The sequence below is a fragment of the Boleophthalmus pectinirostris genome, unplaced genomic scaffold (assembly GCF_026225935.1).
Source record: "Boleophthalmus pectinirostris isolate CB_2022bp ecotype Guang Dong unplaced genomic scaffold, ASM2622593v1 HiC_scaffold_4, whole genome shotgun sequence".
NCBI classification, from domain to species: Eukaryota; Metazoa; Chordata; class Actinopteri; order Gobiiformes; family Gobiidae; genus Boleophthalmus; species Boleophthalmus pectinirostris.
Window position 1 is genome coordinate 41,172,039 of NW_026571353.1, and position 13,560 is coordinate 41,185,598.

At 41.9% G+C, this 13,560-nt stretch overlaps 1 protein-coding gene across 1 annotated transcript in view; it reads left to right on the forward strand.

The window, feature by feature from the left end:
- Positions 1–12,866, forward strand: part of LOC110159174 (far upstream element-binding protein 3-like) — a 47,334-nt gene extending 34,468 nt beyond the window's left edge. Inside the window, exons 12-15 of the mRNA XM_055161882.1 lie at positions 3,812–3,822; positions 3,854–3,865; positions 6,922–7,040; positions 12,476–12,866. Coding sequence (XP_055017857.1) covers positions 3,812–3,822; positions 3,854–3,865; positions 6,922–7,040; positions 12,476–12,726 — 393 coding nt within the window. The 3' untranslated portion in view covers positions 12,727–12,866. The remainder of the gene's footprint in view (positions 1–3,811; positions 3,823–3,853; positions 3,866–6,921; positions 7,041–12,475) is intronic.
- Positions 12,867–13,560: the final 694 nt, after the last annotated feature.

The following is a 13,560-nucleotide window of genomic DNA, read 5'->3' on the forward strand; positions in this document are numbered from 1 at the left end:
AACAGAGCATGTTGAGCTTTGGAGATGTAGACCGACTAATACAAAAAGGGTTATTCAAACATGTGTGAAAGAAACAAAACACAACTCCAGGTCCATTTTTAAGGAGGTAACAGCATTAGTCAAGAGTCAAGTTTGTGTATTATAGAACTTTTGACATGAAATAATTCTGTTTTTTTAATGTTTAAGACTGTAAAAATAAGGTACAGTTCTTAAATTTTCCGATAAAGTTAAAAAGTAATAAAAGTAAAGTAATAAAATGTAATATAATGGTGCTTTTATAACAATAGTATGCAATGGTCAGAGCTGGGACTGAACTGGAAACCTTTGTGTTGGTGGGCGAGCGCTGTACTCTAAATGTATGTGTGTATGTGTGTGTTCTCTGTGTATTTGTGTGTGTGTATGTGTGTGTGCGTGCGCAGTGACTGATGGAGAGAGGAGGTTTTTAGTGCCACGATCTTCATTAATCTTGAATGTTTAGAGTGAAAAGCTGCGTCCTCTGAGCGTTAATGGGACCAACGTAAACAAGACAGGCAGAGGTCCACTCGGAGACATGTGTGTGGGGGCTCCTTTAACCCGGGTTCACATCTAGTGTAGTCTTCATCAAAATTTATACAACTGGCTTAGTCTTGGTTAAGCCCTGATTAACTCTGCAGGCAAAACAAGCAAGCATGTCTGTTAGTATATTGTATTGTATTGTATTGTATTGTATTGTATGTATTGTGTATTGCTTTACCATGTACTTACTATACTTTATTATTATTATTTAAGTGCACTATGTAATTTTACCTGCTTGTGTCCATGGAGATGTAATTGCGTCCTAAAATGCTCCTCAGTATGGCATTAAAAGCGTTCAGTTATATTGCATTTAGTCAATAAATAACCTTGAATAACATGAATTCTTGCTGTGAGTGGGATCACCTGTTCGCAGATCTGACCTGTAACTGACCTGTTGGAGTCAACTGCTTGTCTGCATGGAGAAAAATACATTTCAAGCCCTACTGGGGAATAGTCTAGGAAAAGAAATATCAGATTTTTAAAAACAGAAATAGTTAATTTGAAACAGTTCGCAGTAGTCCAAAGTTATTCCTCGCTTAACTTATGCATTCGGAGCGTCCTAATTATTCACCATGACGAGTTTATAAATGCTTTTCATACTCAAAGGCCAGAGTGGAGTAACGCCATGAATAACTATCATGTTAACAGCTCACTTCCTGATTCTCCAACTATAAAATGCTTTATAATTAAATGCATACAAAACGCAGCAGTCTCATTTTGGCTTTTTTGCCAAATTGTACTTTTATTACATCAAAACATTGTATACAGCTCCTTTAGAGTTAAAATATTGTATTAGCTTGGATCAGGTTTCCCACTCTTTTTCAACAAAATTTCAAAACTTTTCCAAGACTTTTTCATGACCTAAAGTGAATTTTCCATGACTTTACAGCACCTACATGTGTAAAATTGATCAGACTTTTAGGGCTAAATATGAAATGTTAACCCTTCCCACTCACCTTATGGTTTGGGATTATAGTTTTTTAACATTTAAATATTGTCAATGTATTTATTGTCGTCTATTTTAAACAAAAGGCACAGATGTTCGGAAATGATCATAACAGCCTAATGATAACTTAACAAAACGCTGTACTTGCATGAAAGAGATACTAAAATTCCATGGCTTTTCTAAAACTTTCATAGAATTTACAAAATTTTATGACTTTTTCAAGCCTGTAAAATGACATTTTCAAATTCCATGATACCTATGTATTGTGTACATCTAATCACAATGCGTTTGCTATCCTCTGCGAACCAGGAAACACCCTTCTAAAAGTTGTGAAATATGCTCATGAACTTTTAATTAAAATTGTATACTTTAAGCTCCTTTAAGGGTGCAATGTGTGACATTTCTGGTGCAGGGCGAGTCAAATGGTTTTCTCCGTAGAGATGTTATTGCTTTGTCTGGAATGTTTCACAGTAGGGCTTTAAAAATTTTTATCTTCATGGAGACCAAACCAGACCAAGTTACAGGTCAGGTCTGTGGAGCGGCGACCCAGCTCACAGTCAAAATACCTGTTTTTCTAGGTATTTTTGAGCTATAAAATGACCTATAATTGAATAAATGTAAGGTAGAGCTGTTTAATGTCATACTGTGGAATATTCCAGGCAGAATAATGAAATATCCATAGAAACAAGCAGGTGACGAACCTCCAACCAAAAAGTTGCAGAGAGTTCTATCAAAACGAAAGGTGCACTAGCTTGGATGGTGGTAGCTGAGGATAAATTGGTGACCTGTACTGGGCAGAGGAGCATCTATCAGAGGTGTTTCTTTCAAATAGAGGCTGGATGTAAACACTGCTCCCCCACCAGAACACACTCGTATTCAGGGTAATGGACCGGGACACGCCCCTAGATCAAAACTACGGGCACACATATAAACATAAGAACCAGCATTGAGTTCAAAAACCTTGGTCAAAATCAACATGGGAACTGTTTACTGTGAGTTCTTTAACTGGAGATGTTTAAATCACGTGGTGCTCTGTGGCTGCCTCCTGCTATCAAAGAACATGAGAAATGGAGAAACGTGCAAAGGTTTATGAAAGTCTAAAGAGATGTTTCCTTTAAAAAAAATAATAAATGCATTTCTCAGAGCAGCTATGCACGCTCAAAATGCACTCAGCTGGATTGATGGAGATTTAGAAGGATACAACCAATCAGACAAGAGGAACCAACCAACTAAGCTCATTTAGTGATCCCAAAACACTTTATTTTCAGAGTATCAGAGGCCTACTGATAATGACAGCTGATAACATTTCTGGGGATGTGAAGCTAGCTGAAAGCACTGCTCTGTTAGAACAGAGTGACCAGATGTCCCTATTTACCCGGGACAGTCCCAGTTTTGAGCCCTGTGTCCCCTATCCCAGCAGATTTATACAAAACCATTGATTTGTCCTGTTTTTTTATACAAGAAATGTCCCATGTGTCCCTATTTTTCACCAATTTGTTCTAAACCAGGACTATCACAATTTGTGACTAATCAGATGCTCGCCAACAATAAAGAGGAGCATAAATTATCATTTGTTTGGCCAAAATACAGAAAACCATGTTTGCAAATGATGATAAAGCAAAAAATTCAGTGTCAGAAGTCCCTCAGATCTCCAGGCTGGTGCCACCTAGTGCTTCCACTCAATTTCGTTTCTCTCTCCAACGATTAGGTCAGGAATCAGAATACACTAGACGGTTTGCAAGAACCCCCGTAAGTGCGAGTCCGGCCACCAGCCAATCAGTGAAGAGCCATACATTCTGTTTTGGCAACAATTACCAAGATTGAGGATTTTAAGCCGGAACAAAGAGAATGTTTGGTGAATATTATCAAGGGGAAATTTGCCCTTCTTCCTATGGGATTTGAGAAAAGCTTAATATACCAGTTAGCCCCGTTAGCAGCGCATTAAATACGTCACGACCAAATAGCCGCGATTGGTTAAATAAAAAAGTATCTGCCTACCGTCAAGCAAACAAATTCTAATGCTGCAAGGTCAGACGGTTTCCATGAAGTGAAACCGGCTGATGAATCAGTTTACCTCAGAGCATGACTGACGCGAGAATCCACAATGTTACATGCTCTTTTCACAGTTTTATTTAAACCAACCATCCCAACCTGGGTGTGACCCAGTTTTGAATTTTGAAAATCTGGTCACTCTATGTTGGAAGCTTAGAAATTGCTCAAATTAGACTACAATCTGAGCTTTGTTTTAACACAAAGAGCCAGAGTTGGTTGGAAATACAACAGGTCACTGCTTGTGTGTGTGTTCCTCAGACAGGCGAAGCGTTTGCTGGTTCAGATCGTGGATCGCTGCAGAAACGGCCCTGGGTTCCACTCAGATGCCGACGGAGCCGCATCAGTGCAGGAGATGCTCATCCCGGCCAGTAAAGTGGGACTGGTGATCGGACGAGGAGGAGACACCATCAAACATCTACAGGTGACACGGGGACATTAAGATACAGAGACGTGAGAGATTCCGTTTGAAAAAACGATAATATTTCAGTTGTTGATTTGTAAGTTCCTTTAAGGGACACACAAATAACATCCATATTGAAGATGGTGATTATAGTAACGATAGTCGGCCTGTAAAATGTAGAATTGTGAGAGTAGACTGTTGAATACATTATCAGTGTTATAAATTATTATATTGGAGGCAAAGTGCACTGAAACGTCTCTTTTCCACGGCCATGGTTATTTTGTCCAATCACCTCGTCTGGGTGTTTTAACCTCATGTCAGCTAAACCAATCCAGAAGCCGCTCAGACGCCTTTGGTTCTCCCTCAGACCCTTTAGGTTCCACCCCAGACCCTTCAGGTTCCCTCAGACTCTTTGGGTTCCCCTTAGATGCCTTGGGTTCCCCCTCAGACCCTTCAGGTTCCCCTTCAAACCCTCGGGTTCCCCTTAGACGCCTGTGTTCCCCTCCAGACCCTTCAGGTTCCCTCTCAGACCCTTGTTTTCCCCTCAGACCCTGCAAGTTCCCCTTCAGACTCTTCAGGTTCCCTCCAGACTCTCAGGTTCTCCTTAGACGTCTTGGGTTCCCCCTCAGACTCTTCAGGTTCCACCCCAGACCCTTGGGTTCCCCTTAGACGCCTCGGGTTCCCCTTAGACCCTTCAGGTTCCCCTTCAGACCCTCAAACAGATCTTTACAGTTCCCTGTGGACAGTGGAGACAGACTCGGGCCGCTCTCACCTGCTCCAGAGTGATCAGTGTAAATGAGGCAGATGTTCTTGTGCTTCAGGAGAGAGCCGGAGTGAAGATGATGATGATCCAGGATGGACCTATGCCAACAGGAGCAGACAAACCCCTCAGGATCTCAGGGGACCCGTACAAAGTGCAGGTGAGAACAAGAGCTACGATTTACAGCTGCAGGTTCACAAACTCGATTATAGACCAAGATTTAAATATAAAGTGAAATGTTCTCTGAGTGGGGAGATGGTTTTAGTCGTGTTTTCTGTGGTCCCTGTATGCCCTGGTTGATTTCTCTGTTTAATGTGTGCGTTTGTGTTTTTTGCAGGCGGCCCGGGAGCTGGTCCTGGAGGTGATCCGGGAGAAGGACGGAGACTTCAGAAGAAACGACTTTGGCGCTCGACTCGGAGGAACCTCTGTGGACGTAAGGCTCAGATCCCGCACTGATAACGGTCCAAAAACATTTAGGTCTCTTTTACTTTATTTAGTTCAACTGGACAAATCATCTAAAGGGCCTGGACCCGAGTTCTTAACATGTGTTTTAGCAAAATTCTCTTGCCCAGTCCAGATTTGTTGTATAAGCAGCTCGAGGTCAAAATCCCCCTCGGTGTCTGTGCAGGTGCCTGTGCCGCGCTTCGCTGTGGGGATCGTGATCGGACGAAACGGAGAGATGATCAAGAAAATCCAGAACGACGCCGGGGTCAGAATCCAGTTCAAAGCAGGTACTGGACCGAGCCCGGAGGGACAGGGGACGAGGACGAGGCCTGTGCGTCTCCTTCTCACCCGAGTCCAGAGTTTAACGAGAGCTTTTGTTTCCAGACGATGGCATCAGTCCTGAGCGTGTGGCGATGGTCATGGGGCAGATGGACCGCTGTCAGCACGCCATCCACATGATCAACGAGCTCATCCAGACCGCGCAGGTGAACCAAACAAACACACCCACAGTATATAAAACCAACAAACTCATCCAGATGCACAGGTGAACAAAACAAACACACCCACAGCTCGTCTAGACTGCGCAGGTGAACAAAACAAACACACCAACAGCTCATCCAGACTGCATGGGTGAACAAAACAAACACACCCACAGTATATATAACAAACAAGCTTATCCAGACTGCACAGGTGAACAAAACAAACACACCCACAGTATATATAACAAACAAGCTTATCCAGACTGCCCAGGTGAACAAAACAAACACACCCACAGTATATATAACAAACAAGCTTATCCAGACTGCCCAGGTGAACGAAACAAACTCACCCACAGTATATATAACAAACAAGCTTATCCAGACTGCCCAGGTGAACGAAACAAACTCACCCACAGTATATATAACAAACAAGCTCATCCAGACTGCACAGGTGAACAAAACAAACACACCAACAGCTCATCCAGACTGCATGGGTGAACAAAACAAACACACCCACAGTATATATAACAAACAAGCTTATCCAGACTGCACAGGTGAACAAAACAAACACACCCACAGTATATATAACAAACAAGCTCATCCAGATGCGCAGGTATAAGAAACCTTCACTATCTATTGACACTTATGCAGTGTGGGTGAAGTGTCTTGCCTAAGGACACAACGCCTGGCGCCCCCCTGTGGCTCCTGCTGTTCCCAGTGTCTCCCACCCAAGTCCTGACCAGGCCCGGCTTAGCTGAGCTTCTGAGATCTGACGAGATCAGGCTTTGATAAGATTGTATGGCCACAATATTTATTAAGAAAATCAAAAGTGTATCTGCGTACTTTTAAACCCAAGGCTCAACTCACAACATTCACAACATTATTTTTAGTCGTTAAAAGTTTGGAATATTAGCTTTGTCGGCACAATATATAAGCTGCCGTTACTCGAAAGCCAGTGGTTTATCAAAAGATCAGGTCGGTGTTTGGTGAGAAATAATTCTTTCATGTTCATCTGTATTGATCTTGGTCTGATGCTTTGGAAGGTTGGACTCAGGCTCCTCAGGGTCTGATTCAGTTTCCTTAAAGAGGCCGATCTTCTCCAAATAGAACCAGTCGCTTTAAATACAGCGTAAGACCAGCTGCTACGAGATCATCCACAACAGACTTTCTCTCAAGAGCCTCATGGCACCTGCTCCTCTCACACCTTTACCTCCTCCTCCTCTTCCTCTTCCTCCTCGTCGTGTCTGACCTGTCGTCCTCGTCTGCAGGAGCGTGACGGCTTCAGCTCGTCTCTCAGGGGACGGGTTCGGAGTCGTGGGGACTGGCCCATCGGTTCCCCCGGGCCCCTTCAGGAAGTGACCTACACCATCCCAGCAGACAAGTGCGGCCTGGTCATCGGCAAAGGTAACAGCACGCACGCTCGCTCACACGCACCTTGAGGGTCCGTCACCTGCTCGTTTCTATGGATACGTTATTGCTTTGCCTGGAATGTTCTGCAGTGTGACATTATACATCTCTACTTTACATTTATTCAGCTAAAGGTGGATTTATAGCTCAAAAATACTTCGAAAAACTGACATTCCTGACCTGTAACTTGGTCTGGTTTGGTCTCCATGGAGCTAGAAAGGTTTAATGCCATACTGTGGAACATTCCAGACAAAGCAATAACATCTCCAAACACAGAGAAAAAGCGTTTGACGGACTCCAGAAAAGTTACATCAACATAATTCTTTTAATCAGAGACATTTAAAGAGAGGGTACTAAGCAAAAATCCACATTTTTCTACCGTGTTGCAGTGTTATTCCCTCATCAAAAACACGTCCGAGGAGGTTTGAGTAATCTAGTGATCTCTCCTGGGCCCTATTCAAACCCTCTTTATTGTTAACTGTAAGATTCTGTCCTGTGCTCGGTCGGGCTGGTATCAGTGAGAAGTTGCCGATACGATACGCACCTCGATACAGTGCGCGTTCGGTTCGATACGATATATTTCAAATGGATTCGATACGGTTCAATAAAAAATAAAGGCTAAATCGTGGCAAATCGTGATACAAAAATAGTTTCTTAAACCGCTTCTTGTGCAAAGTTCATCTGAAACACAAATATTTTAATCCTCAAAACAGTGAAAATGTCAAATGAGTTTCTTTCGTCTAAACAAACAACAAAACTGTAACTGTAACAAAATAATTTAGTAAAATAAACCAAAATATTCTCTTGGCGATATATCGATACAGCAGCCCACGATATCGATACTGAATCATCACAATACGATATATCAATATTTCAGTATTTTGTTCTCAGTTCTCCATAAATATAAAAAAAAAACATGATACAAAACACACTACAGCTTCACAAACCTGAGGTGATGTGCAGGAGTTTCATTAGTGGGAGGAATTCTGATTGTGTTCTGATGACGCTCTGAAGGTGAAGCGAGTTAGCGCGGGGAGCAAAGGGAGGAGGAGCTCAAAAATCAAAAAGCTTATAAAACACGTAAATATGTTTGGGGTTTTTTTGGTGAATATAGGATTTTCAAAACAAAAGGAACGTGGAGATCTCAGTTTGTGATGATGTGTTACACTTGATATCCCATAGTCCCTCTTTAATTGCTAGTCTAATTTCTCTGCAGGTTCTGAGTGTAAATGTGGGTTTTTCTTAGAGAGGGTGTTTCCTGGTGTTGCTCAGGTCCAGGTTAAAGCGGCTGGAGCAGCTGTATCCTGTGTGAGTCTGTATCTGTAAAGCTGAGGTCACGTGTGAGGAGCCGAAGGTCACAAACCAATGGCCCCTTCATTAGAGCACAAAGGGCCAGGGCCATTCTGCTCCAGACATTTAGCAAACTCAAATCCCCCCAGCCTCACACCGTCTGCGCTCACAGGGTTCACCCCGAGTTTGTTTTAGGTGGAGCGGGTATGTGGCAGGACTGGGCACCTCTGTTCACCAGCGTCATCATTGGGTCATGTTATTTTGCATGAGGCTGCCAGTTTTTACCTAATTTCTTTATAGACTACAAACTATTATATATTTATATTTATTTATTTATTTTTTATTTATTTTTTTTAATGTATTTATTTAATTAATTTATTTATTTATTTAATTTTAAATTACTTATTTATTAATTAATTTATTTATATTGCATATATAACATAACAATAAAAAAATACTAGATTAAAAAAAAGTAGGTGCCAGAAGAGGCAACAAAACAAAAAGGGCGAATATTAAAGCCTCCACTTTATGAATACATAAAAAAAATATATATTTAAAATTAAAGCAACATTTACACACATTCACAAAGACAGGGAGGATTAAATTAATTTGATTCAAACAGCTGAGTGATTATCAAACATTATGATGAAATATTAATCCATGCCGTTACTAACCAGACGAGGAAACCGCTCCACAATTTACAGCAAAACTGAGCTCAGGATGCGACACATTCTAGAACATCGAAATTACGATTTTGACGAGTTTTGTGTCTAAGGCCCCGTCCACACTAGTTCTTGTTCGGGTGGTTTTGGTTGTGGATACAGTGTTCGTTCACATTAATCTGACTGAAAACGGCTCCAGAAACAGAACGATCTGGTGCCTCCAGCTCCCACCAACTCATCTGAGCACAGATCTGATCCAGCACCGTGTGGACGCCTCAAACAGATTCTAGGTTTCATAAAACACATTTGTAAATGAGCAAACACATTTACAAAACACGAAACATTTGTTAAAGCACCGAGATAAATTGTTTTGTGGGTTTGAATTTGTGTTTTTGCCACATGTAAATTGAACAAAGTTCTTGACAGAAAAGAGAATGTTCTAAAAATCGTCCGTAACATGAGTTGAGTTTGTTGTGTGAATAATGTGGCTCGTTGTTTCCTTTAAGTTTTGTTCTTTCTTCTCTTGATAGTTGTGGATAAATTTGTTCATGTTAGAATGTTTATTCTTTGTGGAGTTTGTTGGTTGAAGGTTTGGTGTTGGGGCAGATTTATGAAACTGGGAAACATTTCCACAGATATTTTGCCATAGAAAAGCTTTAGCTGGAAGTGACATTTACCCACATCACGGCACTTCTGGCCATTGTACAAAACACAAAAACACACTTGTACAACCTTTTTCACATTTGTTTACTCGTTTGCAAATGTGTTTTATGAAACATAAATTTGTTTTCAAGATGTAAATGTGTATTTTAAATGTACCGTATTTTTTAGACTACAAGTCGCACCAACCAAAAAATATGTAATGAAGAAAAAACATAAGTCACACCGGACTATAAGTTGCACTTTTGGGGGAAATTTATTTTATATAATCAGCGACCAGGAACTGACATTTTATCTTGAAAGGCAAGTTCTTGTAACAACAACAGAATAAAGAACAACAGGCTGAACAGGCGTTAATATGTCTGAACAGTTCTTCAGATAAACTAAAGCATAAACAACAGAACAGAACAAGTTTAACAAACTCTCCATCTCACTCCAAATCACTAAATCGACTGAATTCATTGAATTCTTCATCCTCTGTGTCACGCCTGAGCAACTCTGCACAACTTCAGTTGTCACTGAAGTCCAGGGTTGCTGCATCCTCCCAGTTGCCGTGAAGCTGTGTTCTCCATCCCCACTTTCCTCCAGCCCCTCACAAGTTTCTCTCTCACTCCAAACTTTTTTTCTGCTGCTCGATTACAGTTTTCTGCTGCATATTTCACAACTTGCAGCAGGACAGCCGCTGTTTCTGCAGGAGACATGCACAGAAAACTGACTCAAAAGCCTAGAGCCTCCCTCAGCTGTCAGTCTGAATGAATATATAAGTCACAGGAAACACACAAACCATGAAAAAAGTTCAACTTATAGTCCAAAAAATACGGTAGTTGAATTTTGATCACAATTTTGATTTGTTTGTTAAATGATCTCCAAACTCATATAATCGAGTTTATTTTGAGATATTTTGTATATAGTTTATTTATGTTTTTCTGCCTTATTTAATGTTCAAGTTTTCATGTTCACTTTGCAAAACTGCACAAAAACGAGGCACGTTTGTAGCCTGTATTTATTTTCAATTTGAAAGTAAAGTGAGTTTTGAGAGACAATTGATGAATAAATGCATCATGTAAGTCAAAAAATAACATTCGTGATAATGATTTTTTCCCCATAATCGAGCAGCTTTAGTTTGTGCATTAAACATGTCTGAATGAAACAAAAAAAACACAACTCCAGGTTTGTTTGTGATGAAGAAATTGAATTATAACAGATCCAAAACCTTTTAAAACAACGTTGTACGGGCTCAACAGGGGGCAGCGCTGCACTTCTCCTCTCTTTTATTTCACCAAAAAGTGTTGATAATGTTTTTGGATGCAGCCGCCGTCTCCTTCACCCGACCACAATGAGCCTATTTCACTGCTTTGGTCCTGATTTGGGATTAAACTCCGAGACCTTGATCAGTCGTCTTTATTTGTGTACACGCTTTCAGTCTTTCTGTTTCCAAACCCTCCCGCTCTTGTTTACCCCACGCTTAAGTCCTTGTTTGTTTTCTTCTCCTTCGCTCCGCCTCCCAGATTACCCGCGAATGTGATGTTAATATTTTTGGACGCAGCCCCTTTGCCAGATCGCCACAATGGAGCCTCTCAAACGCTCGACAAAGAGCGGCGAGCGCTAACAGCCCCGGCCCATATGGTGTCTGCCGGCGCTCCCCCTCTCAAACGCTTTTATTGTGACGGTCCGCTCCCTCTTGACGTCTCTTTCACTGGTGCTCTTATTGTGGCGGGGCGACCCTCTTGACCTCGCGCTGATGGCTTCTCAAGAGGCTTTTATTCTCTCGCTCTCAGCCACCAACCACTTCCTGCGCTCGGTCTTTAGACCAGACAGGAATCCGAGCGGGAGATGAGCGCGCGGCTGAATGGGAGCGACGGCGGCGGCGGGAGCAGCGGCGAGCGCGGCCGAGGAAACGTTCAGTCTGTGCAGAGTCACATGTGTCCGTGATGGTTAGAGCGGAGCACAGGAGGAGCAGGGAAGATCAGGGATGAAACGATACGGTTCGATACATAACTCGATACACAGGTCATGGTATCGATTCGATTTCGATGTTTTAAGACGCAAAAAAAAAAACTGTTTCATTTGTTTTACAATATAAAACCAAAAAATAAGAAAATGATTCATTATTTGTCTTCAAAACCAAAATGAAAAAACAAATAATGATTTGTAAAACAGGACTGAAACGGGACTAGAACGGGACTAAAATGTTTTCAGTCCTGGTCTGGTCCCAGTCTCAGTCCTGGTCTCAATACCCAATCTGGTCCTGACCTCAATCCCGGCCTCAGTCCTGGTCTCATTTCTGGTCTTGGTCCTGGCCTGGTCCCAGACTGTCTCTGTTTGGTTCCGGTCTGGTCCTGACCTGGTTTAGTCCTAGTTCAGTCCTGGTTTAGATCTGGTTCAGTCCTGGTTTAGTCCTGGTTTAGTCCTGGTTTAGTCCTGGTTTAGTCCTGGTTCAGTCCTGGTTTAGTCCTGGTTTAGGCCTGGTTTAGGCCTGGTTTAGGCCTGGTTTAGACCTGGTTTAGACCTGGTTTAGTCCTGGTTTAGTCCTGGTTCAGACCTGGTTCAGTCCTTATTCAGTCCTGGTTTAGGCCTGGTTTAGACCTGGTTTAGACTTGGCTCAGTCCTGGTTTAGTCTGTTGTCCATTTTTCATTTAAACACAAAATCTTAAACTGAAAAAAAAAAAAAAGAATCATTATCTGATTTTTCTTTTTGGTTTTGGAGACTATTTTTGGTTTTATTTTGAAAACAAATGAACGAACGACACATGGATTATTCTGGCTCATTATTTTGTGTACCTGCTGACCTGTGTGTGTGTGTCTGTGTGTGTTTTGTAGGTGGGGAGACCATAAAGAGCATAAACCAGCAGTCCGGGGCCCACGTGGAGCTGCAGAGGAACCCGCCGCCCTCCACCGACCCCAGCACCCGCGTCTTCACCATCAGAGGCACGGCGCAGCAGATGGAGGTCGCCCGCCAGCTCATCGACGACAAGATCGGGGTCTGTGCCTCACCCCAACGACACCGACCTCACCTCACTCATCACACGGACTCTGACCCGGACTCTCGAAACTTTACTCTGTCTAATTAGTGTCCGATACTGATACTCGACATGATTGTATTCTCCGATACCGATACCAGCCCGATACCACAGAGTGTGAAGAAGAACACTCATCAATTTTAAAGTTCTTGAGCAAAAAATAAAAGGCTTTCTCTAAAGAAAATCTACAAGAATAAATGTGATTTTTGAGGACTACGGTGTTGGTGAAATGTTTAATGATCCAGAAGATGAGTCGTTCATTCAGTCGTTTTTCAAAATAAAAACAAAAATAATTATTTGTCTCCAAAACCAAAATGAAAAAACAGATAATAATTTGTTTCCCGTTTATGTGACTTCAACTGAGATGCCGGACTGAACCAGGACTAAAACAGGTCTGGGACTTGGACCGGGACTTGGACCGGGACTGAGGCCGGGACCAGACCAGGCCGTGATTGAGGCCGTGATTGAGACCAGGACTGAGACCAGGAACAGGACCAGGACCAGGACTGAGATCATAACCAGACTGGTCCGGGTTTGGTCCTGATCTGGTCCTGGCCTCAGTCCAAGACTGTGATTTAGGCCGTGACTGAGACCTGGACCAGACCAGGACTATAAACACTTTAGTCCTGGTTTAGTCCTGGTTCAGTCCATTATCCGTTTTTTCCATTTTTCATTTAAACCCTAAATCGAAAACTGAAAAAATGAATCATCTGTTTTTTCATTTTGGTTTTGGAGACAAATAATGAAGAAAAAAGTTGTTTTTTCATCTTCTTATTTTTGGTTTTATATTGGAAAAACAAATGAATAAATGACACACAGATTATGCCGATTTAAGCACTTTTACTTTTCTATTTCGCTTCTTTCTGCTGCATCGTGAATAAAAAC